General features: G+C 38.8%; 1 protein-coding gene across 2 annotated transcripts in view; it reads left to right on the top strand.

Annotated features, from left to right (window-relative positions):
* The window catches only part of Aatf (apoptosis antagonizing transcription factor), a 118,003-nt gene that overhangs the window by 32,804 nt on the left and 58,102 nt on the right, over positions 1 to 27,097 (top strand). For both annotated transcript variants that reach the window (XM_006983172.4, XM_006983173.4), the window contains exons 5-7: positions 20,636 to 20,750; positions 22,141 to 22,339; positions 23,265 to 23,429. In XM_006983172.4, coding sequence (XP_006983234.1) covers positions 20,636 to 20,750; positions 22,141 to 22,339; positions 23,265 to 23,429 — 479 coding nt within the window. The remainder of the gene's footprint in view (positions 1 to 20,635; positions 20,751 to 22,140; positions 22,340 to 23,264; positions 23,430 to 27,097) is intronic.

The raw sequence follows: 27,097 nt of genomic DNA, 5'->3' as shown, positions 1-27,097 counted from the left end.
CTGGTTCAAAGAGACCCTATGTCAAGGGAATAATGTGGTGAGTGATAGAGGAGGACATCCAGCAGTCTCCTCTAGAAAGAAAAGAAATATAATAGATGAATATAAGAAATAGCACAGAAGAGCATAAAAGAAAAAAAAAAAAACAGAATTCAGAGAACAACTCTGGGATTTGGTCTTAGCATCCAGGTACTGAACATGGGTGACTGGGTTGCAAACAAGCACCTTTGCCTACTTGGCCATCTCACCAGCCCTCCGCACTTTAGAATTTGCTATGAAGTAATTCCTTTGTCTGGCTATTTTTTGTTTTGTTTTTAGTACTAGGAATAGAGCCCAGTGCTTCACACATACTATATATGTGTGTGCTACTCTTAAGCCACACTTACCTTACAATGGATTTTTTTTTATATATTTTTCTTTTATTTTATGTATATGGGTATTTTGTCTGCGCACCACGTGTGTGCAGTATCAGCAGGGGCCGGAAAAGGGCATCAGTTCCCCTGGACTGGAATTTATAGACAGTTATAAACCACCTTGTTGGTACTGAGAACTTGACCAGGGTCCTCTGAAGAGCAGCTAGTGAGTGCCCTTAACTACTGGGTCATTTCTCCAGCCCCTTACATTAAGTTTTAAGTTTGACAAAAAGAGGAAGTTAAGTGAGAATCACTAAACCAGGCTACAATGCTACTTACAGATTACCTGGGTACCTTTACAACATAATTTTCTCTTGATCATTACAATTATTATATTTATAACCTGCATGAAGACAAATCTGTGCTTTTGAAAGTCTTTTTTCTTTCTTTTTTTCCTTCCTTTCTTTTTCTTCCTTCCATCCTTCCTTTCTTTTTCTTCCTTCCTCCCTCCCTCCTTCCTCCCTCCCTCCCTCCCTCCCTCCTTCCCTCCTTTGCACCCTTCCTCAATTCCTTTCTTTCTGTTTTTTGTTTGTTTGTTTGTTTGTTTGTTTTTTGAAACAGGGTTTCTATTTAACCCTGGCTATCCTGGAACTCACTCTATAGGCCAAGCTGACCTGAAACTCATAGATCCTCCTGCCTCTGCCTTCTGACTACTAGGATTAAAGGCATGTGCCACCACCACCTGGCTTTCTTTTCTTTTTCTGTTATTTTGAGACAGCCTCCATGCATCCCAGGTTGGCCTCAGACTTGCTTTATAGCTGTGGAAGACCTTGGCATTCTGATCTTTCTACCTCCACCATGCTGGCTTATGCAGTTCTGGGAATCGAACCCAGGGATCTGTGCATACTAGGTAAGCACTCTGCCAACTATTGTAGGCACATTGAAAGTTATAGTTGGAGTTGCCTTGACTTTAGTGTGTTTGTTCCCTCCTTCCTTCTTGAGACAAGTTCTGACTATATAGCCAAACTAGCCTAGAACTCTTCCTGCCTCTGCCACCCCAGTGCTGGGATTATTGTTGTATGTCACCATGCATGGCCCTTTGTCGATTTTTAGATGTCTTTCATGTCGCCAGGCATAGTGGTGCACGCCTTTAATCTCAGCACTCTGGAGGCAGAGGCAGGCAGATCTCTGAGTTTGAGGCCAGCATAGTCTACAGAGCGAGTTCTAGGCAGGACAGCCAGGACTACACAGAGAAACCCTGTCTCGAAATGTCTTTCATGTCATATTGTATTGCTTGGTATTCTCAAATCTACCACTTTCTGTTGTGTCCCCCACCCCCAACAATTGAGTAAATTTACATCTCAAAAAATGCAGTCTGCTTCTAGTTTGAGAAGAGTTCTTTCCAACCCCTTATCCTGTTTAACAGAAGCAAAAGCTTTACAGGTAGAAATGCTTTTCATATGGTCTTAGACTTCTGTATATGAAAATGTCACAAAAGTACTGCATACACGTCAGCTATTGTGAGGCCTTAGACAGTGACCTAAGACAGACATTCTAACTCAGAAATCCTCTATTGTTTTCAGTAAGACATAAAATATAACACCACTACATTAAAAAATCATAAACCAACTCTCCTTGGTTTAGTGTAGTCTACCCTATAATGGGGAAAGCATGTACAGTCTCATTTAAGTTCTTATAGCAGCCTGGAAGTAGGTGCTGAGAACTCTGTAAAGATGAGGAAATCAGGTTGTGGGTAATAAAGTCACCTCACTAATTAGATGTAAAACCAGAAGCTGCTTTTCTTTTCTTTTCTTTTCTTTTCTTTTCTTTTCTTTTTCTTTTGGTTTTTTGAGACAGGGTTTCTCTGTGTAGCTTTGTGTCTTTCCTGGATCTCACTCTGTAGACCAGGCTGGCCTCGAACTCACAAAGATCCACCTGCCTCTCTCTGTCTCCCAAGTGCTGGGATTAAAGGCGTGCGCCACCACCGCCCGGTCCAGAAGCTGCTTTTCTTTATTCACTTCATTCAGTCTTTATTCTTGGCCACATTGTCCAATCACTGTGTGTATAGCTAGCTTTCTAAGCTGAAGGTTTTCCCTCCCTGTCCAAAGAAAGTGTGAGGAAATACACAGAAATAAGTGCCAAAGCTTAAATAAATGAAGACAGAAAGGAGAAACTTGGAGATGAATGTATTATTAAGATAGGTTTGGAGCACTCATGTTTTTAGAACTAGAGCTAGGACACGAGCTGATGTAGTCTGTCCTATAGGCAGGTCTTTCTTTCTTAGGTGGTAAATGAGTGTTTTTTTCTTTTTTAGATTTATTTGTTTTATGTGTATGAGTGTTTTGCCTGCCTGCATTTGTGTATGTATGCATGTATGTATGCCACATGTGTGCTTGGTACCCCTAGAGGCCAGAAGAAGGAGTTGAATCCCCTAGAACTGGAGTTAAAGATAGTTGTGAGCTACCATGTGAATTTTGAGGATCAAACTCAGGTCTCTGCAAGAGCAACAAGTGCTCTAAAATGCTGAGGCATCTCTCCAGCCCCATGTTTTTCTTATAAATATATTATATATATTCATTATATGAAACTTGGAAAAATCTAAGCAAAATTAGGCAATAATTTTCTGATTCTAACAGTTAAAAGCCAGGTGCTTTAAAGTTAGTCATGGTGGCTCAAACATGTAATTCTAGCCCTCAAGAGTTAAAGGCAGGAGGACTCTGTGTGTGTGTGTGTGTGTGTGTGTGTGTGTGTGTGTGTGTGTGTGTGTTTGTGTGTATGTGTGTGTATATGTATTCGAGTGTGTGAAGTATTTTCAACATTTTGTTATATGGTTTTATCTTTCTAGATGTTTCTTTTTGTATATAGTTAGAAAATAGGACCATATTCTAAATTGTTCTGTAATCTGACTTTTCTATGTAACAGAGATCATGACTTTTTCCATGCCATTAAAGGTTCTGCAGCATTATTTCTAATGACAGCACAGAATTTCATCATATGGGTAGTTTAACCAGTTCTTTATTGTTGGACATTTGGATTGTTTCCAGGTTTTCATTTTCCTAAATTATGAACAAACATCTTCATTACTGAATCTTATATCCAGGGTCATCTGGATGCAGAAAATAAATCTAGGTGTGGAATCTGTGCATTTCCTAGGATAGTTAACACTTTAAGGCTTTTGATCCCTATCGCCAAACTGCCCTCCAGAAAAGTTGTATCAATTTACATTCTTGCCTTATTTATATGAACATCAGTTTCCTATCCTTGTCAACACTGGGTATTGTAATTTTGTTTCATCTTTGCTGCTTTGATAGGTGGAAAATGGTGTGTTTATTTTAATTTACATTTCTTTTAATTTATATTTCACAGTATTAATGAGGACAAGAATTTTCTACCTTACAGTTATTGGCCCTTGTTATTTTTTTTGTGAATCAAATAGGAAGAAATTTAAACTGGTTCTAGGGATGGATGCTCTCCTTGTCAGTCAATCTGAAAACTTCTTCTTACTCCTCCTAGTTATCCTTCTCTTCCCTCTCCTCTCCTCCCCTCCCCTCCACCCCTCTCTCTTTCCTCCCCTCCTCTCCCCTCCCTCCCCTCCCTCCCTCCCCTCCCCTTCCTCTGGGAGACAATCTCTCACTCTGAGACCCAGGCTGACTTTGAATTCAGGACCCTCCCACATTGGCCCTCCCAAGGACTAAAACTGATATGTGTACTACCACACAGGTTCCTAGTTTGACATTTGACTTTAACCTGTTTCTTCTTTTTGCTAGATTTTATTTATTTATTTATTCATTCATTTATTTATTTATTTTTAATTGATACAGAGAAGTAAATTTGCCTTAGAAGAAGACTCCACCCCACAAAAGACAGACAGACAGACAGACCGGCCTACGTTTTTTTTTTTTTTTGAGACAGGGTTTCTCTATGTAGCTCTAGCTGTGAACTCACTAGGTAGACCAGGCTAGGCTTGAACTTACAGAGATATACCTATTCCTGTCTCCCAAGTGCTGGGATTAAAGGCATGCACCACCACATCTGGCCAATTATTCTTTTATTTTAATTAAATTTTATTTTATGTGTATGGGTGTTTTGCTTCCATGTATGTCTGTGTATCACATGTGTGCCTGGTGCCCACAGAGGCCAGAAGAGGGTGTCGGATCCCCTAGAACTGAAGTCACAGACAATTGTGAACCACTATGTAGGTGTTGGGAATTGGACTTAGATCTTCTGGAAGAACAGCCAGTGCTCTTGATCATTTAGTCGTATTTTCAACCCTGTGTTTTTATATTCTTTGAGATGTTTGTTTGTTTGTTTTGAGTCTTGCTAACTTGGTATCTGTTATATAGCTCATGCTATATTTGTGATTTGTGATTGCCCTAAAGCTTCTTGAGTTCTTGGATTGCAGGTATGCTCTGCTCTGCCAAATTTTTCATTTGATCTTAATTGCCCTTTTAAAAAGTCAGAGCCTGCTGGGCGGTGGTGGTGGTGGTGGTGGTGGTGGTGGTGGTGGTGGTGGTGGTGGTGGTGCAGACCTTTAAACCCAGAACTCGGGAGGCAGAGCGGGTGAATCTCTGTGAGTTCAAGGCCAGCCTGGTTTACAGGGAAAGTTCCAGGACAGCCAGAACTCTTTTTGAAATAGTTTATTAATAACAATCATGTTGCCTGTAAATATTTAAATACATGACTCTAGAAATGAGGATTTTTATGCAGTCATCATCTCACCTAAGCAAGTTAATAGTCCCAGTAATTTTGTAACATGCCCATTCCATAGATTGCTTCATTTTTTTAAAATGGTTTATTTTATTTAAACCAAGCTCCAGTTATACTTACCTTTTTAGACAGTTGCACAAGAACTTTTCTGATTAAAGTAAAATTAATCTAAGCAGTTCCTTATAAATGGGCAACAAAGATATTTGTAGGTTTTTTTAAACCTATTATAAACAATGCTGAAAATACTTTTTGTATCTATCTCTTTGCTTTGAAATCTGTTTCTTTGTGATTAATTTCTAGCTGTGGAAGAAAACATACATGTGGGTAATTCTGATGCATTTTGCCTGACTGCTTTCTGGATGTGCAGAGCTAATTAAACTCTTTCTTTCTTTTTTTTTTTTTGTTTTTTTGTTTTTTTGTTTTTCGAGACAGGGTTTCTCTGTGTAGCTTTGCGCCTTTCCTGGGACTCACTTGGTAGCCCAGGCTGGCCTCGAACTCACAGAGATCGCCTGGCTCTGCCTCCCGAGTGCTGGGATTAAAGGCGTGCGCCACCACCGCCCGGCCCAAACTCTTTCTTATCTGTTGTGATTGGAGACCTTTCCTTAAATTCTTGAAATCATCAAGAAGTGTCAGAAAAATATTGTATTTTATTAATATATATGTATATTTTTGCAGTATTAGGAATTTAACCCAGGGTCTTACACATTCTAGGCAGGTACTATACCTCTGAACTTCATCTCCAAACCAAGAAATTGGTTAAAGGGAACAGGATGTTAGGTATCATTTATCACATAGCTTTAAATTTTTTATGTCTTGTAATAGGGTTTTTTTTTTTTTTTGAAGTGTAAATTTAAGCATCTTAAATGTCTGTGTTTGGCCATTTGAATTTTTGAGATTTATTAATCCATTCTTTAACACTGTCTTTTCAGAATAGATGTGCTCCTTTATCTCCTCCTAGTGGGACTTGGTTTTTGTTAAGATTGGGCTTCCTTTAATTTTCCTACATTATTTTTCAATTGTGGGAAACAAATTTGGATATTTTTCTTATCGAGTAGTAGAATTGAAAAGGAAGATTTTTACCATTTTTTAGTAATTGAAGAAAGAATTTGGCAGTTAGGAAGGTGGCTCAGTGTTTAAGAATGCTTTCTGTTTTTCCAGAGGACCCAGGTTGGGTTTACAGCACCAGTGCTGACTTACAATTGCCTGTAACTCCAACTCAAGGTTCTCTGATGCCCTCTTTTGGCCCCAGAGAGTACTCACACTAATGCGCATTTCCCCCACCTACACATAATTAAATTAATTTTAAAGTATTTTTGAAATTATTATTATTATTTTAAATTTTATTATAAAAATGCTGCTGAAAAGAAATCACACAATGAAATTAATTAGACCCAAAGACTTTTTAATTCAGCGAACTTCTGTGTAGTTAGGATAACCATTCAGAATGGAAGCTGTGGAACTTCACATTGGATTTTATATTTTTATATAAAATGAAATACTAACCAACTTTAAAGAAGAATTTGCAGGGAAATGGATGGACTTAGAATGTCTAATATTAAGTGAAGTCACACAGTCTCAGAAAATAATTAAGATAATTGTTTATTTATTTAATCTGTGCTAGAGATTAAATTTGGGGCCTTGTGTATGTAAGGCAAGTACTGTACAGCCGAGCCATGCCCCCAGCAATTTAGTAACTAAAAATTTGATTGCACTTGGTTCTCCATGTAGGTTTACTACATAATCCACAAAGATGCATTAATATAGAAACGAAAACTACAGTTTTTTTTAAAGCTCATAGTAATGTTTTCTTCATCTATAAAATGGAGATAGAATAGAGGATTACTGGGGAGATTTAAATGAGTTAGTCTTAGGATATACAGGCCTCTGGCCACAGTATTTGTTTCTTCTTGAAAAGACTATGTGAATAAATATTAGACTATATGTAAAGTTTTTTAAAGTCTTGAAATTAACATAGAATTATGTGTCAAGATTAGGGAGCTGGGGTATGTGGTGCCTGCCTGTGATCACAGCACTTAGAAAGATCAGGAGTTCAAGATCGTTCTGGCTACATCCAGAATTTGAGGCCAGCCCAGGCTACATGAAACCCTATGTCTGAACATAAAAAAAAATTAAATAAAATAAAACATACATAAAACAAAAATAGATTAGAATGTCACTCAAATACACCACCATTTACCTCTCCTAAGCATAGCAAGGGAGTATAGCCCTTGATTTCAAAGTGCTCATAGGAAAACATGGGTTTTAGTAACCTGCTTTAAATGCAGGAAACATTTATATGGTTTTATTATGAATACAACTTCTCAAAAGGATTCATTTTGAGTTGGTGAATAAACAATCTTTGGTCTTACTAGTAGTAAAAGAAACACAACTGAGACATTCTTTGAATGTTTAAGGTTCAGTTTAGTAAGCACTAGCAACTAAGTCTTCACAAGAATGTGCCTATTTTATGATTTTAAAATCCTAAGCCTGGAGCTGGGGATGTAGCCCAGTTGGTGCAGTGTTTGCCTAGCATGCCAGAAAGCTCTAGGCCAGTCCCCAGCACAGTTTGGATATGCTACTGGAGACTTGTAATCCCAGTACTCTGGGAGTTGAAACAGGAGGATCAGAAGTTCATGGTCATTCTCAAGAGTTCAACTTTTGTTTGCATCTAGATTTAGAGATAATGGTGTGGTCAGATATTTTGCCATTGACTTTCCGAAATGAAAACAATAATAGGAATTCATTCTGGTCAAGGTGATGTGTAAGATGCTGGAGTGACAGGATGAGTGGTGTCTCTGAAGCAGCTTGAATGTATTGAAATCAGATCATAAGCCTGGTATGGTGGCTCACACCTTGAATCTTAGCACTGGGGAGGCACAGGCATTCGGATCTCTGAGTTCAAGGCCAACCTGACCTACAGAGTGAGTTCCAGGACAGCCAGAGCTATACAGAAAAACTCTGTCTCAGAGAACCAGGGCAGCAGAGCCGGCGAGGAGGGGGATAGAAAGAAAAAGAAAAAAAAGAAAAAAGAATTTCCCATAAAGGAAATTTCATTTCCCCTTCTTTATATAGTAAGAGTAAATATTCAGAATATAAGGTACTTAAAATCCAAGTTTTAGTGCAATGTGGTGATTTTTACCAATGATAGGATTGACTCTGAGAGAAGAGTGACTAATTCTGCATGAAATCTGGATATTTCAGAAAGGTACTTCCCAAATCCTCCTTTTCATTGGATTTATTTGTATACGCATAAGATTTTGAGAATTTAGTCAGGCTCAATTTTACAATAGGAAAGAATCATCTCTTTTTTAGTAAAAGTCCCAGTGTCCACTAGGCTTGTGGACTTCTCAGACTGTTTTACATGAACCGAGAGAGGCTTGCTTAGGTTTGCTTCTAATTTTATTTTTAATAACTTTCCTTACTTCGCAGTTTACTTTAAATTTTAATAAAATTTTAAATTATGAAAGTAATATATGCTTATAAAATATTCAAACAGTTCAAAAGTATATTCAGTACAAATGATAGTATCCCACACTCTTCCTGGGTAACTGCTGCTAGGCAGTTTAAATAATCACTTGTAAATAAACTCGGATTTTAAGTACCTTGTATTCTGAATATTTACTCTTTCTATTTAAGGGGGACAGAATGAATTTTCCTTTTTGGGAAAGTACTAAAGAGCAGCGTAGGCTGTCTAGGACCTGTGCAGGAAGGTAACTGTTGCAGATTTCTGGAAGTACATTGATCAGTTAGATTGCTGTGTCCTATAGGGCTTTTTAAGGATTTATTGACACTTCATCAAGGTATTTGAGAGAGTATTCAGGGAAACCTAAGAAATTCTGCAGTTCCTTTCTCTTCCTTATAAATTCATGCCTGGCCAGAAATTACAGCTTGAGTGGGATGTCCCTCCACAGAACTCAAATGCACTCTATTTATCATGTTACTTAGTGTGGCAGTAATGTAAAATGGTGAGAATTCTTTTCTTTTTTGTTTCTTTCTGCACAGGGGCTCACCCAGCATATATTTCACCATGTCTCTTCATCTTTCCCTTATTTCAACTTCTACTCACTTCCCCAATTCCCCATATCATTCTCTTAAACAGGAAAAAAAATAAATTTTGTCCGCTGAGTCCTCTTTCTTATTATATTTAATATATCTTGAGTTGAATGCTTCTCACAAAAACACTTTGCATTCTGAATTAGCCCATCAAGTTGTTTTCTCCATAGACCCTTCCATAGGCTGCACGTCTTCTACAGCCATGTCCTCTGAGGTGTGAAAACCCAAGTCTGCTTATGGCTTAGCCTTCACGATTTTAGAATATAAGTCCCCATACTCTGCTTGGAAAAGTTATTCTTGTTGTTATTCTTATACCATTAAGAAAATTGTTCTTTGGGTCCACAGAAATAGCCAGCACAGGAGTGCCCATCTCCCTGCATTGTCCAGCTAGAGCCACAGCCCCTGCCACAGCAGCCCATTTGTCCAAATCTATGCATGTAAGAATGCACACACTTGAATATCTGCATCCTTACATGGAATATACAAATCCTATTTGGATGGACATTGGAAGTGATAGCCATTCATCCAAATGGCGGTTGTTGAGGGATTGTAACCTGCAGTCCTCTTTCTTACTGGTAACGCCATTCTGCTTGGGGAATATAGAACAAGCCCAAACAGTAATACTGACAGAATTCAGAATTATGATACAGTGGAGCCTTCACGTAATTCTTTGTTGAAGAAGTTAGGGCCTAAATGTTAAGGCTTATTGTTATTCTGAGTTGATAATCTCTGCCTTGCTTTAATAATTTTTCCTCATGCCTGGGTAGCCCGCGAGTTGCACAATAATCACTCACACAGCTTTGTAATCAATGCCCAAAGTAATAGGATTCCTCTGGCCACCGGCAATTAATAAATTTGTGTCTTTTTTAAAACACTAGCAAGTCGGGCCTGAAATACGACTGACTGGCTCTCCTCATTTGCATATTTATTGCAGTGGAAAAATTCTTACCAGATGATTGATGCTGAGCCTGCCTCTTGAATTCCAAGCAGCACATTATTATGAAATGAAAAATGCTGGCCATACAGTTGATTAAAGTTGAAGACAGTGGAATCGGTGTTTTTTAAGATTGTGGGAGAATTAAAGGCATATTTTAATAGATGTTGACAAGAAGTGAACTAACAAAAGCAAAGCAAAGGATTTGCTTGAAAAGATTTAATCAAACGTCTTTCTTGGGGGATTAATTGCTGGGGATGACTAGTGCAAGTGGCAGGCTTGTGTGGATTTGAATGAAAAGTATTGTTCTCGGCCTGTCTTTCCTGTGTCATTTTGACCTGTACTTTAGCTCTAGTTCTGGAGTTACTTTTGATGGAGGGGGTGGAAAAAAAAGACACTCATAATCTGCAAATTCCGGTTCAGTGCATCTGCCTAGGGTGACGAGGGAGAGCTTGTGTGTATTTGTATGTAAATAATTGTTTGTTTGCATATTTATTTACAATAACTGTACAGGCATTTTAAAAGTGGAAAGGTAAGCTTCATTTTACTTTACACATTCATACTGTTCTCGTTTCCTTCCTTCCATTGCCAGAAATGTACTTATTAGTTTATAATCTAATTAGCGCACGTCCAGACTGATTCTGTGTCTACAATTTTGTTAGTGTTGGACAATCTAGATGAATTTGGAAAAGTAAATTTGTTGGGTGAAGAGGATACTAGACTGGTGACATTTTACATTTAGAAATGCTTGCAAATGAGTAGCTTGTAAATGAATGTCAGGATCAGTGAATACCAGTCCAGTCGAGTCCACTCTTAGTGCTGCAGCTCAACACATGCAGCTCTGAAAAGATTTTGAGCATGTGGGAGATGATGGTTTCACAGTAACAGACCTTCTATTCTAGAGCTTTTAGAAAAATATCCAAAATATGTCAGTAGACAATAACACATTTATTGTTTTTACCTCATTTTTATAAGATCAACATGGAAAGAATTGCCTACATTTTATAGGTAAGAAAATGAGGCTCAAAGAGATTAAATTGGTCCACTCAGTATAATATGACTAATTAGTAACAGAATTCAGGCCCCGGACTCTCAGTAAAGTGCTCTTTCCCTTGTTTTCTACTCAGAATCATTTCTAACACTGGTAGACACATGCTTGTATTTAGTCTTGCTAGTGCTGGGAAGCAATGTCTTTCTTAATCTCCTCTTAAGGGAAAGGCTTCTGGAAATGGACCATGTAGGGCAAACTAAACACAAATATCCTTGACAGTCTCCATCAGTTTTGTGGCCATATGCCAAGATGATTTGAGCATTGAGTCTTCACTGCTTCTCTTAACTTTTTAACTCTGTAATCATTGGCAGAAAAATTAGAGGTGAATTAGAAACTAAAAATTAGAGGTGATTTCAGTCTATCTATTATTCATAGTGTTGGACAAATAGAATTCACTCCTATATGAATAATAAAGAGAGTATTTGTTTTGCCTGGGAAGAATTTGAAGAATTCACTGTTGGATTTGAGTTTCCAGATTCTTGACTCTTGTCAACGCTGGCTTTTGCTCCATTGTGTCTATAGGTTTTACACACCATCTATTTATTTACAAGTAGGGGAATATATTGGTCCTTAGGCTCAGTAGTAAGTACTTTAATGGATGAGCCATCTTACCAACCCAGCTTTTGCATACCAGACAGAAATGTGGCCTTTATATTTGTAAAGAAGTGAAAATTGAGTTCTGTCTTCTAAATCTGTTTATGGGAAGTTATCTGTGTAGTGGCCACTGTGATAATTGCTTTGATTAACTGTGAGAGGGCGGGTAGGAGGTTTAAAAATGTAATTATAGAGTTCATTTCTGACCAGTCTCTTGACACTTTGAATGGAACTTATACTTAAGAGCTACTTTCTGAGTGGGTGTAAAAAATGGGAACATGTGAGAATGTTAGCAGAAAGGTGCTTCAATTTACTGATGCTGGTTCTCTGTTTTCTTGTTGGATTGATAAAGCTGTTGAATGGATCTGCAATGGATTAAAAAAAAATACCAACTGGAACAAAATAAAAAGCGCTTGAGAAGGCTGGAAAGATGGCTCAGTGGTTAAGAGCACTGACTGCTCTTCCAAAGGACCCAGGTTCAATTCCAAGCACCTACATGGCAGCTCACAACTGTCTGTAATTCCAGGATCCAACACCCTCACACAGATATACATGTGGGCAAAACACCAATGCACATAAAAATGAGTAATTTTTAAAAAGTGCTCGAGAGTGGCCCTTAAAAGTTGTAGAGTTTTGCTGGGCGATAGTGGTGCACCTCTTTAATCCCAACATTTGGGAGCCAAAGGGAGGCGGATCTCTGAGTTTGAAGACAGCCAAGGCTAAACAGAGAAACTCTGTCTTGAAAAACCAAAAAGAGAAAAGAAAAAAAAAAAGGATCCCTTAACAGTTCTTGGTTATGCCGAATGTTGGAGTTGGACTGTGACTTGCCAGTTGGCAAGCAACTATGGCACACTTGTCTTGTAGCTTCTTTCTTTTAAAGAAAATTTTAAATTATTTTATATTAACTAACTTCTTATGTATACGAGTGTTTGGCCTGCATGTATGCATGTGCACCACATATGTGCCTGGTGCCGTTGAGATCAGAAAAAGGCATTGGATCTCTTGGAACTGGAATTATTGATAGTTATGAGCCATCATGTGTGTGCTGGGAATTGAACTCTGTAAGGGTAACGAGTGCTCTTAACTGCTGGGCCATCTCTCCAGCCCCAGTATCTTCTTCCTTCACTCATGTTTTAGGTCATGGCACATGTTACTTAGAGGAAGTGGGGAAGCTTCCTCTTTTTTTTTTTTTTTTCACCTTTCATTATGTTAAATAAAGAACATGCAACATAGCAGCAAGTTTACCATTTTCCTCCATAAAGACAAGGCTGGCCTCAAATCCCTTGTACAACTGAGGATGGTCTTGACCTTCTGATCCTCCTGTGGCTACCTCCCAAGTGCGGGACTACAGGCATATGCCACCATGCCCAGTCGATGTGGTACCAGGTATCAAACATAGGGCCTCATGTGTGGTAGGCAAGCATGCTACCAACTGAGCTACATTCCACTCCTCTTCTTTTTCTATTTACTTACTTACTTACTTATTTATTTGTTTATTTATAAGCCATTTTTAACCATGTATAGCATTTGATATAGTTCTCTAGAATTTTGATTGTGGTGGTCCATGCTAACTAATAATTCTAGCATTTGGGAGGCGGGCAGGAGGATCACACGTTTGGGGGCAGCCTGGGTTGCATAGTAATAAGCTGTCTCAATGCAAAACAACCAATCTCTAGAACTTTTTCATCTGTGCCCACTAAATAAGTCTTCATTTCCTCCTTCTACTGAAACTCCTGACAATAGCCATTGTCTTCTTGCTCAGTGATTTTATTTTTATTTACTTATTTTTTTGGGGGGTGGGTGAGACAGGATCTCTCTACATAGCACTGGATACCCTGGAACTCACCTTGTAGCCCAGACTGACCTCAAACTCACATAGATCCACCTGCCCCTGCTTCTTGACTGCTAGGATTAGAGGTGTGTGCCACCACCATGCCCGGCTTTTCTCACTGATTTTTCTTTCTTTCCTTCTTTTCTTTTTTGGCTTTTCATATTTGGGTTTTTTTTTTTTTTGTTTGTTTGTTTGTTTGTTTGTTTTGAGACAGGGTTTCTCTGTGTAGCCCTGGCTGTCCGGGAACTTACTCTGTAGTCTAGGTTGATCTCGAACTCAGAAATCTGCCTGCCTCTGCCTCCTGAGTGCTGGGATTAAAGGTGTGCACCACCACCACCACCACCACCACCACCACCACCACCACCACCACCACCACCACCACCACCACCACCTGGTGTCTCACTGATTTTAATGTTAAGTGGATCGTACTTTTTGTTTGTTTCTGATTGGGTCATCTGTGTTAAAACATCTGCCATACTTTGCTTCCTTTATAATTTTCCATTTTTCCTGATCTTTTTGAATAAACTGTTTGAAATATTATAACTGATTTTCCCTACAAAGATGAACTAGAATGATAAGATTATTTATGATACTTTGGTCTTGGGCTTTAAGTCATTGTTTTTTAGATTTTTTGTTTGGTTGGGTGGGTGGTTGGTTGTTTTGCATGGTGGTGCTAGTTTGAACCCAAGACTTTTTTTTATGCTAGATAACTATTCTTCTACTGAATTATATCAGTGTTTTTATTGTGGTTAACTATTTTTGACATAAACCTTTATTAAACCATTTTAAGTGTACAGTTCAGTGTCATTAAGTACATTTGCATTGTTGTACAAACCATTACCTACCACTATCTGATTCCAGAACATATTCTCACCCCAAATTGTACTATTAAACATTAATTCTTCATTTCCTTCTCTATGAATTGCAGTATTTTAGTTTCCTCATGTTAGTGGAGTTATGTTTCTTTTGTACAGCTGGCATTTCTACTTAACCTAATATTTTCAAGGTTTAGTCTAGTGATCTGTCCATCTATCTTCATGACAACATCTGTGTAGCTGTTCTTAAACTGTGATCATCCTTCTTCAACCTCAGAAGTACTGTTATTACAAGCAGGCTCTACCACACCTGGCTTGTTTCTTCTTCAATTTTATTTTCTCAGTGCTGAGTTGGTCCCAGGAATTTTTTTCTTTAAGAACTACAACTACCAGTTTACAATGTTATTACATCATTTCTCCCTTTTTCTCCCTCCAAACCCTCTCTTATACCTACCTCTCCTTGCTCGATTTCAAATTCATGACCTCTTTTTTCATTAATTGTTACATGCATATATGTGTGTATATATGTACATATAACTAGATATTAGTTTCTCAGTCTGTATATTGTTACTTGTGTGTATGTATTTTTTCAGGGTTGACCATTTGGGATTGGATAACCAATTGGTGTGCTATTCCCTAGAGAAGACTTTCTTCTGCTCTCAGCATTCCATATTTGCCTGCAGTTCTTTGTGTAGGAATGAGGCCTCATAGGCTTTCCCTGATCCTCTTTGACATATCTATCATTGAGCTTGTTCATCTCATGTTCAAGTAGCCATGTTGGTGAGACTTTATGGGTGTAGTTTCTGACATTACTAGGAGACATAATCTCACAGCATACTCCCTGTTATTCTGACTCTTACAATCTTTCCACTCTCTCTCTTCCATAATGTTTGTTCCTTGAGCCTTAGGTTTAGGAATTGTTTTGTAAATGCATCCTTTGAGACTGGGCTCCACAACTGCATTTGATTGGTTGGGATTTTCTATAATGGTCTCTGTCTGTTGTAAAGAGACATTTCCTTGATGAGGGGTGAGGACTAAAGACAAGTATTTAGAATGTAGTAGGGGATTATGCTAGTTTGTAGGTTCTCCTCCAAGATCCACGACTTCACTGGCCATGGGTAGTTTTCTAGGTTTCAATAACAGGCGTGGTTTCCTTCATGTTGAACGGGTCTCAAGTCCATTTAGAGAGCTGTTGGTTACTGCTAAGGTATGCATGCCACTACTGCATCCTACGGTTATGAGCCGTTCTGGACGTTGTAGCTGGGTAGGACTGTTGGTTGCTTTCCTTCTCTGGAAGCTTGTGTAGCACCTTTTGGTACCATGAAAGTTAGTCCCCAGGGAGGAGGCATTCAGGTTAGTTCCAGCTCTGGGGCCTTGAGGCCCCTGGGTCTGAAGTGCATGATGTCTTCAGCAATAGGGACTTAACTTTCCACCTGGGGGTGGGGGGAGGTCAACCAAGGGCAGTAACAATAGCCTGTATGTTTTTTTTTTTTTTTTTTTTTTTTTTTTTTGGTTTTTCGAGACAGGGTTTCTCTGTGTAGCTTTGCGCCTTTCCTGGGACTCACTTGGTAGCCCAGGCTGGCCTCGAACTCACAGAGATCCGCCTGCCTCTGCCTCACGAGTGCTGGGATTAAAGGCGTGCGCCACCACCGCCCGGCCGCCTGTATGTTTTATGTTTTGAGTGTCTCCTGAACAATCCTGAGCAATTCAAAGGAAGGCTTCTCATGCCTGGTGTTTGTTAGGTGTTCTTTGGGTCTTGGAAGGGAGATTGGGAGCCCAGATGAGAAGATTTAATTCAAACTGTATATGTATATTTATATTTGGATTTACAGATAATTTTGGGGCTTTTTAAAGGTAAATAGTTAATAATAGGATTCCTTACGACTTTCTCAGGCATCCTTACTATTATTTTGCTCTCTCCTTCCTTCCTTCTGTATTTATCTCCCTTCCCTCTCCTTTATTTGAGCCCCCTCTTTGTTCCCATTTCCCTGATTTGTACCCTGGTATTTTTCTTTCTATTGTTATCCCCCATCCCACATGGCAATGGCCCCTTTTTACTTTCCTGACTTTGCAGTTACTCCAGGATGTGTACTCATATCTAAAGATTGGGAGCCTAAGAGTCTGATGAGAGAGAACATGCAGCTGTTGCACAGAACACCTGGAGCCAGATATTGGGGTAGATGCTAAAAGATCAGAGAGACAAAGGAACGAGCCTCTAGAGGAACTTCTCACTGCTACCAAATCCTCAGGCCAAATGGAAGGCAAGATCCTATCTCTACAATCCTCAGACTACAAGCCTCTGAGGCCTCAGCCAAAAAGGGGGTCCCTAGTTCCTGTCTCCTCACACCTTATATACCTTTCTCCACCCAGCCATTTCTCTTCCTTCCTAGTGCTGGGATTAATGGCCTGTGTGTTTCCCAAATACTGGTAGCAAAGGAATGAGATCTCAAGTGCTGGGATTAAAAGTGTATGACTCCCAAGTACTGGGGTTAAAGGTGTGTGCCACCACTGCCTGGCTCTGTTTCTCTTCTAGACTGGATCAATCTCATGTAGTCTAGGATGGCTTTGAACTCATAGAGATCCAGATGGATCTCTGCCTCCCAAGTGCTAGAATTAAAGGTGTGTGCTGCCACTGCCTCGCCTCTATGTTTAATCTAATGGTTTGTTCTGTCCTCTGATCCTCAGGCAAGCTTTATTTGATACACAATATATCACCACAAGCAACACTTGTCTTTCTAGGTCTGGCATACCTCAATCAATATGATCTTTTCTAGTTCCACCTATTTACCGGCAAAATTCATGATTTCAACTGAATCAGTTTTTCAGAAACAAAATGGATTTGTGGTTTCACTTTGGAAAATAGGATTATTACAAACTAACTATTTGGGTTAAGGATGCAGCTCATTTGGTGGTATACTAGCCTAGCAGCATGTGAAGCCTTAGACTTAATCTTCAGCACAGGAAAAAACAAAACTAAACACACTTCCATGATTGCATGAGTGCTCACACATGTGCATTATCCTACAAAAACAACAAAACCAAATACCTGTTTCTAGAAAATAAGGTAAAACAGTGACAAAGAGAGATAGATTTTCCCTGCCCCTCTCTGTTTTCATGGACTCCTTTCTGAGTATTTTCCTAGTAAGGTTTTTTTGCCTTTAAAATTATTAATCCTTATCCTTTTTTTCATTCTACTGTTCATTTTGTCTCTATCCATTTCCCAAAAGCTGACTTGCAGAAAAACGGCTCTGTCCATCTGCTTCTTTTGATGAACTAGCCTGCTGTGCTTACAGGTCAGTCTTGACATGTGATCCCCCTGCCTCATCCTCCTGGGTGATCTGAGTATATGAGCTGCCATTTCTGGCTCCGATTTATTTTTGTTCTTCATCTTTATGGTGGAAAACTTTCATTTTTGTTTTATTTTGTTTCTAGAGATTGAGCATAACCAGTTTATAATCTTGGACCTAGGACACAAGACATTTGGGATTTTTTTTTTTTTTTTTAGGAAGTACTTACGTATTTGTAAATCCTCTCAATTGGCATGAATATACACTAGTATGAAAGTATTATAGAATTTATAAAAGATAAGAACATGAATCTCATTTAAATAAGGAAATTGTATTTATAAAGCTTCATATGCAGATAATTTAAAGGCATATAAAGTTGTTTTGGTCATGGAGTTTCTTCTGGGAAGATTTTGAGGTTGCTTATCCTCTTAGCCTTATGTTAAAATAGAATGGCATGGCCGGAACTATTGTTTAACATGTGTTGGTGGTACCCCATTGATGAATTGGTAGGATAGAGATTTTAAAAAGGCTGCCCTTGCTGTGTGAGGAGAGGGAGACCAGAAAGAAACATAGAGTAAGACCCCCCCCCCAAAAAAAATCACTTAGTAAAAGTTTATGTATGTTGAAGTTAGTTTGGTGTAAATGCAAAGGTTGTTGGATGAAAAAATAGGAATGCTTGTGCAGTTATAGCTTGAAAAAGAACAAAGAAGTGATTGAACTATGGCCAAAGATGAACAATTATTAGTGATAATATGAATGGGAAATATGAAAATTCATAGCCAATTACATGTATAGAGTTATAGGCATCCAAATGTCAGTGATCTGCGAAAGCATTGTGTGGGGAAAAGTACAGTCAAAGGGGAAATAGTAGGTGGAAGCAAGTTCTGTTTTGAGATGGCAGATCTGAATTGTGATAGGGTATTAAGGCAGAGATTGTCTGACAGTCAACTGAAGATGTGGGAATTTGATTATCAGAGAGAAAGCTGAGTGTTCTCAACAAATAAACGTTGATTATTAGTCTCAACAAATGGTGTTGATTATTAGTATTTGGTGAACTCTTTAGTAGGCTTATTCTAATGCAGAAGGCAAGAGTTCAGGTCTCAGTGGTCTGGAGTTGTTAGTTGTTTGAGACAGGGTTTCTCTGTGTAGCTCTGACTATCCTGGGACTCACTGTGTAGATCAGGCTAACCTCAAACTCAAAGAGATTCACCTGCCTCTGCCTCCCAAATTCTGAGAATAAAGATGTCTGACACCATGCCCAGCAAAGGTCCAATTTTTAATGTTTTTTGTTTTGTTTGAGACAAGGTCTTTAGCCCAGGCTCACTTCAAATTCCCTTTGTAGAGCAGGGGATGACTTTGAACTTCTGATCCTCCTGCTCCACCTCCTGAGTGCTGGGATTACGGATTTGCCACCATGCCTAGTTTATAATGGTGCTGAGTATCAAACCCAGGGCCTTTATGAATGCTAGGCAGTGGGTCTACCAATTGAGTCACATCCCCAGACTTTTTTTTTTTTTTTAAGTTCTTAGCCATAGATTGTATCCTGACCAACTGTATTACAAATGCATCCTGTTAGATGTAAGAACCAAGAATATTGTCTGTATGAGTAAACACATTTTCCCGGCAGGATCTTTGCTCTATAGCCCGAAATGGCCTGGTGCCTGAGCCTCCCAAATTCTGTCCATGTATAAATTAATATACATCTTAGTACTGCAAGTTGGAAATTATTAATTTGGGTTTTTTTTTTTTTTTTTGTTTGGTTTGGTTTTGGTTTTTGTCTGGGTGTGGTGTGCATTCATGTGTGTATACATGTTCTCATGTGTATGGGTGCACATGTATGCTTGTGCATGTGGAGACCAGAGGCCAACATCAGGTAGGTGTCTTCCTTGGTTGTTCTCCACCTTATTCATGAGAGTCACTCATTCAAGACTGGAGCTTGCTCTTTGGATAGTCTGGTTGGCCAGCTTGTCCTGGGGATGCCATCTCAGCTTTCCAAGAGCTAGGATTCCTAGTGGGCCACAATGCTTGCCTGGCATTTTCATAAGTCTGGAAATCTGAACCCTGGTCCGCATGCTTACAAAGCAAATGCTTTACCCACTGAGCCATGTCCCCAGCCCCCTAACTTGGCTTTTATATATGAACAGAGACTTGTAGCTCAGATCAGAGGCAGATGAGATCTGGTGGGGAGAGAGAGAACTAAATTGTATTCTTCAGAAGATGATTTTTGGAAGGAATTGCTTGACAGAGGCATCACCAGGAGATCTGTGGGTAGCCTCTAGGATATACCCAAGGAACTAAGTATTAAGGGAAAATTGTATTCGTTATGATAACAGGCAAGGAGTTTGTAAAACTTAGTGACTTTAAGAAGTGGCCACTTGGGGCTGGAGAGATGGCTCAGAGGTTAAGAGCACTGCCTGCTCTTCCAGAGGTCCTGAGTTCAATTCCCAGCAACCACATGGTGGCTCACAACCATCTGTAGTGAGATCTGGCGCCCCCTTCTGGCCTGCAGACATGCAAGCAGAACACTGTATACATAATAAATAAATAAATCTTAAAAAAAAAAAAAAAAGAAGTGGCCACTGGGCTGGAGAGATGGCTCAGTGGTTAAGAGCACTGGCTGTTCTTCCAGAGGACCTGAGTTCAATTCCAAGCACCTACATGGCAGCTCACAATTGTCTGTAACTCCAGTTCCAGGGGATCTGACACCTTCACACAGTGTAAAATAAAATTAAAAAAAAAAAAAAAAAAAGAATTGGACACTGAAGTCTTTCTATCTGCAGACACATTTCTAATCATCTTCCACATGGCTGTCTTGTTCCTTACTATCATGCAAGACAGGCACTGTGATGATTTCCATGGAGTTGATTTCAGAGAGTACTCACTGTCTCTTGACTCTGTCCCTGCATTCTCCCCAGTGAGAACTGCTCAGCAGACAGTGAATGACAGCCATCTGCAATTGTAGAGAGTTGTAAATGACTAATTATCCCCTTTCTGTGCTTTATTTCTATCCCAGGTCACAAAGCACTTAAAGCATTGTTAAGGTCATTGGTGGATCTTCAGGAAGAGTTGCTTTTCCAGTACCCGGACACTAGATATCTAGTAAATGGGATGAAACCCAAAACAGAGAGGTACGGACGAAGCAGAACCGTTGGCTTGCTTATTTTCTTTTGGTCTGGACAGATTCCTATCCTGTATGAAAAAGAAAGCCATGTCCTTCCCATACAGATACATATGAAATTTGATAATTAAAGCAGAGCTACTCTTGTATTTGACTGGTAGTCAGAACAGGATGATGGAGACTAGGCTGCTTGTTCTAACTTTTTGTACCTGCTCATCTTGGTAGCCTTCGGCAAAATACTTGCCTTCTCTTTTGTTCTATAATAATTAGACTAAAATCATATTTTGAATATTAATGCTTAATTAATGTTATGAAATATTTTGTGCTCATACTATGGACTCAGTCACAACCATCTCCTTGAGCACCATCTGTGTGTTGGAACCAGTAGTCCAGTGAGTGCAGTTGGCAAAGTAGTTGGAGGCTATAGTATGTTTTCATAGTGATTTTCATCACGTGTGCAATTGTCCCTCTGTATCCAAGGGGAAATGGCTCAAACTTTTCATGGATACCCACATCTGCCCATGTTGAGTTCTGTGTGCATCCTTCTGTGAACTTTATATCATCCTTGAATTGCTTTTAATACCAATTACACAACATAATACTAGCTAGATAGTTGTTTGACAAGTGAAACCCTGCACATGCTTGGAAGAGCTGTGAACTTCCTCTGCTGTTTTCTATCTGCATTTCAGGTTAGTGCTAATTTTTTTTTCACATTCAGCTTCTTTTCATTTGGTTCAATTAATATTATTCACCTCTTCTTAGCAGTTGATTATGGAAATATGTTTCTCTTATTGATTTTGGAATTTAAGGTCATAGAAATATGAGTATGTGTTTAATTTATAAAATTTTAAAGTTTCTCCTATAGCAGTATATGCCTGCTTCATATAAATTTCAAGTAATGTTTTTACAACCTCATTTCTTTTTATGGTGTGCTTACCATTAAAGAAAAATTTAAACCCAGGTGCTTTTGATACTTATTTGAAAATTTCCGTGAGACTTTGATTGTCCTTATGAACTATAAAAAAAATTTTAATCTTTATTTTTATTTTATGTGTATAGATGTTTTACCTGTATGTATGTCTGTGCACCATGTATAAGCAATGCCTGTGGAGGCTAGAAGAAGGTGTCAGATCCTCTGGGACTGGAATTACAGACAGTTGTGAGCCATTATGTGGGTGCTGGGACTCAAACTCAGGTTCTCTGGAAGGGCAACCAATGCTCTTAATCACTGAGCCATCTCTCTAGCATCGTGAACATTCTTTTCAAACATACAAAAAAGCTATCCTCATCTTTCTGATGTAATATAGTTATAATGGGTAGGGTCTAAATACTTGATGCGAACCTAATCTGTTACTTAAGTAATGTTTACATTGGACTTAATGTTCTTCCTGGTTTTCTAGTGAAGAGATTTCTAGTGAAGATGATGAACTTGTAAAAGAGAAGAAGAAGCAAAGAAAGGCCCCACCAAAGAGGAAGCTAGAGATGGAGAACTATCCCAGCTTCATGGCAAAGCGCTTTGCTGACTTTACAGTCTACAGGAACCGTACACTGCAGAAGTGGCATGATAAAACCAAGCTTGCTTCTGGAAAACTGGGCAAGGTGTATATATATATATGTGTGTGTGTGTGTGTGTGTGTGTGTGTGTGTGTGCCTGTGTGTCTGTCTTAGAGTTTCTATTGCTATGAACAGACACCATGACCACAGCAACTCTTACAAATGAAACATTTAATTGGGGCTGGCCTACAGTTTCAGAGATTTAATCCTTTATCATCATGGTGAAAAGCATGGCGGCATGCGGGCAGACATGGTGCTGGAGAAGACCTGAGAGTTCAATATCTGGATCCACAGGCAGCAGAAGCAACTGTGCCCACAGCGGGCATAGCTTGAGCATAGGAGCCCTCAAAGCCCACCCCACCGTGACACACTTCCTCCATCAAGGCCACACACACTCCAACAAGGCCACACCTAATAGTGCCACTCCCTATGGGCAAAGCATTCAAACATAAGACTCTATGGAGTCTATAACTATTCAAAACACTCTAGTGTGTGTCTGTATGTCTTTGTGTGTGTCTGTGTCGTGTCTGTGTGTAAGATACATTGTGGTAACTGAAGCATTTGTAAGAAATGGGAAGTCTGATGTATTTACGTGGTGTAATAGTTAGCAATTATTTCTCAGATTCATTGAACTACTTCTACTCCTGAAGTTTGAACTGTTTGATTTTAACTTTATTAGAATGTTTTATTCTGGAAAAGAAGCCTGGTTCAGGTGCTGAAAGTATGAAATACTTTAAATAAGTATTAAATACTTTAAATTTGAATACATTATTAAAGGAGCAGAAGAAAGTGATGACTGCTTAAGACTAAGATTTTTCTGCGAATAGTCATAGCTACTGACATAGCTTTTAACAGAAAACCCTCCTGAAAAGACAGTTTTCTTTCTCCTCTGACATAGAAAGAGAAGCCAGTGGAGCTGCTGCCTTTAGCACTGGCCTGCATTACCTGACACTGGTTAATGTTATTGCAGGGTTTCGGTGCCTTTGAACGCTCGATATTGACTCAGATTGATCACATTCTGATGGACAAAGAAAGATTGCTTCGAAGGACACAGACCAAGCGCTCTGTCTACCGAGTTCTTGGCAAACCTGAGCCAGCCCCTGAGCCTGTAACAGAGAGTTTGCCAGGAGAACCGGTAAGAACTCTGGGACAATGAGCTTATGGGAACAGTCTCTGTGGGGCTAGTTACATGTGGAATCAACTCTGGTGAGAAGTTAGTGAGAAAGGAGACAGCACTGCTCTGCTGGATTATTAGCATGAGGCTTTGTAAATCTCCTGACTTTGCATTTGATGTAGGAGTTTGGCAGGAGAAATGTTTAAAATCCAGTTTCTAATTTTGTGATTTTAATTTCCCATAGCACCTTGGCAACGTTGAAAACAAATACAAATACAAAGATGTTCATTTTAACAGATTATGCATAAGTATGTGCCACACCATTTTTGGGAGGGGTGAGAGGATAGTTTTAACAGGGACAAGTCTAAGCTACGGACAAAACAGAAGCCAGATAACTTGGTTCTGACACCTCACTCCCCCAACATTTAAGAGATGTCACTCAAGGGACACCTGAGTCAGCTGAAAAAACAAAAACAGAACATCAGTGTGGATGTCTCTTTACATTACTAATCAGTGTTCTGTGCTATAGAACTGAAAACAGAATACTTGGCCCACAGCTCAAACAACAACAACAACAACAAAACCCACAAGTATGTTCTTGTTTTTTCTCCAAATACTTAGTATAGAAATTTTTTTTAAGCATATGATTTTTGATTTAATTTTCCTCAGTACTTCTAAATAGCTCCCATTTAATGGGGGTGTATGTGTGGTTGGGGTGTAATGAGAATGAATATGTAACATATATATATTCACAGTATGTATTTGACAGTTATTTTATTGCAGCAGATTTAGGTTTTGTGTGTAAATGATTCCTGTGAGTTGTGTGGAACTGGCTTTTGCCCATCATTACTATTCAAGCCAATTGGGTTGGTGTTCACTGTATTTCAGCTATTTATTGGTTCTTTAGATGGGGAAGTTTAAATATCAAAGTTTTCTTTTCACCCTATGACTTAATATTTCCTTGCATTGTGGAAGGCCAAAAGTAGACAAAAGTGATACTGAATGCATGCTACAATAGTACATTATGAACAGAGCAAAAGCCACACAGGTTCACACTTTGCGCTTTGGAGAGAAGGTAGGCAGAGGGGCATGGCAGAACCTTCTTGTCTTCTGTCTTGATAATATCAGATGTCTGTCTCTAATCTGAGGAATCTCAATTTTGCCAAATATAGTCAATGGCATTTAAAATAGAGATCCATCTAAATTTTTACCCCGCTGTATTTTGGAAACAGATGAGACCTTTCAATGATGAGGGGTTTGTTGTTGTCTTACCTGCATATTTATTATAATCTATGATATGCAGAATTTTAATTAATTTTAGTTCCTAAAGTTAAGGTAGCTTCAATATTTCACACTCCTTTTTCTTTTTAAATAACCAGATTTGCTTTGCAAAGACCTAGGGTTGGAATTAAGTTAGTAGCTTTCCTTAGGATAAAGAGAACCAGAAAACCTTACTTAAGAGTTAGGAGCACTTTCTCTAGTTTTGTTAGTTATGTATGGCCTTAATAACCAGTCTCGTGGCTTACATGTTTGCTGGTTTTACTTTGACACAGTTGAACAGCACTGGGATTCAGTTCCTGATGTTTGTGTTGACAATATATATTAACCATATTTTTTTTTTTTTTTTTTGGTTTTTTTTCGAGACAGGGTTTCTCTTTGTAGCTTTGCGCCTTTCCTGGAACTCACTTGGTAGTCCAGGCTGGCCTCGAACTCACAGAGATCCGCCTGCCTCTGCCTCCCGAGTGCTGGGATTAAAGGCGTGCGCCACCACCGCCCGGCATTAACCATATTTTTAAAAGTATCAATTCTGGCTTTTTATGGAAAAGATAAAAATCAAATAGTATATTCCTTTTGAGGGTTTTTTAATATGTAAATATATAAGTATAATATATGATGGATTTTTTTTCTAATTTTTTATATTTCCTTACAATTTGGTGGGTATTAATCTAACTTTAGACTCTTTGGCATATACTACGTAGCTAGTCTGGGCTTTCAAGATGCATGGACATTTCAGTTTTTATTAGCTGAATGAGGACATTTAGAATTCTCTTTTCACAGTTTCTAAAATTTAAGGGATTTGGTTGGTTGTGGTTGTGATCTGGTATCAACCTGGTCTACAGACCGAGATCCAGGATAGGCACCAAAACTACACAGAGAAACCCTGTCTCGAAAACAAAACAAAACAAAAAAATTCTTCTGTTTAAAAAGGAAACATTCTGTTTTTTTGAGGGGGATATTTTTAAAATTTATTTATGTATTTTTTTAGGTATGAGTGCTGTGTCTGCATGTAAGCCAGAGAGGGCTTCAGATCCTATTATGGTTGTGAGCCACCATGTGGTTTCTGGGAATTGAACTCAGAACCTCTGGAAGAGCAGCCAGTCCTCATAACTGCTGAGCTATCTCTCCAGCCCCCTTGAGGGGACTATTTTTGAGATAGAATCTCTGTCTAGACTGTCCAGGAACTCACTATGTAGACCAGACTGGCCTTCAACTCAAAAGAAATCTGCCTGCTTCTGTCTCCTTAATGCTGGGATTAAAGACATGCAGCACAACCCTTTTTTGTTTGTTTGTTTTTGTTTTGTTTTTATTTTTCATGTACCTCCATGAATGTCTGTGTACACACTGTGAACGTCCAGTGCCTGTGGAGGCCAGAAGAGGACATTGGAGTTCTTCCGGAACTAGAGTTAGCCAATGGCTGTTAGCCATCATGTAGGTGTTAAGACCAGCAAGTGCTCCGAACTGCTGAGCATTTCTTCAGCCCACCACATTTTAATTTTGTAGTTTATATTTTTATGTTTATGTTTATAGATCTCTTTGAAAATATTAGGGGGCTAGAGAGATGATTCAGCTGTTAAAAGAACTGGTTGCTCTTCCAGAGGACCCAGGTTCAATTCCCAGCACCTACATGGCAGCTCATAACTGCCTATAACTTCAGTTTCAGGGGATCCAACAACTTCACACAGACATACATGCAGGTAAAACATGAACACATGAAATAAAAATTAAAATAAAAAAAATAAAAACACTAGAATTGCATTACTTTTCCCCTTCCAACCCTTCGCATACCCCCTCTTCTCAAATTGATAACCTCTTTTTCTTTGGTTATTATTTTTCCATGTATACACAGATATCTAAATACAACTTGCTGAGTCTTTTTTATTGTCTGTGTATATATGGTTTCAGGGCTGTCCACTTCATTCATATTGGATAACCAATAAGGGAGCTCATCCCTGGAGAGGCGAATTCTCCCTCTCCTTGCAGTCAGTTGACTGAAATTTCTCCCCTTCCATGTTACACATTTTTATTTTTTAATTACAAAAAAATATACTCAATGCTTTTTAATTTCATAAGAATTTAAAATGAAATGTAAAATTTTTCCTACTCTGAAAATTTTAACCATGATACTGTTTCTATAAGCTTTATGCATATGACATATATGTAACATATATAAATGTGATTTTTAAAAAAATTTTAGTAGTATGTGTGTGTGCATGTGGGTATGTGCATGTGAATTCAGATCAGGATCCTCTGGAACTGGAGTTATAGGTGGTTGTGAGCCACTTGATGTGGGTGCTGGGAATTGAACTCTAGTCCTCTGGAAGAGCAATACATGCACTTAACCACCATGCCATCTCTCTAGCCCCTCTTTTAAATCATTAGAAAAGTTTTTTTTCATTGTTTCATTACAC

The sequence above is a fragment of the Peromyscus maniculatus genome, chromosome 8, assembly GCF_049852395.1.
Source record: "Peromyscus maniculatus bairdii isolate BWxNUB_F1_BW_parent chromosome 8, HU_Pman_BW_mat_3.1, whole genome shotgun sequence".
In the NCBI taxonomy this organism is placed as follows: domain Eukaryota; kingdom Metazoa; phylum Chordata; class Mammalia; order Rodentia; family Cricetidae; genus Peromyscus; species Peromyscus maniculatus.
Note: the sequence above shows the minus strand (reverse complement) of the source record. Positions and strands in the feature narration are given on the sequence as shown.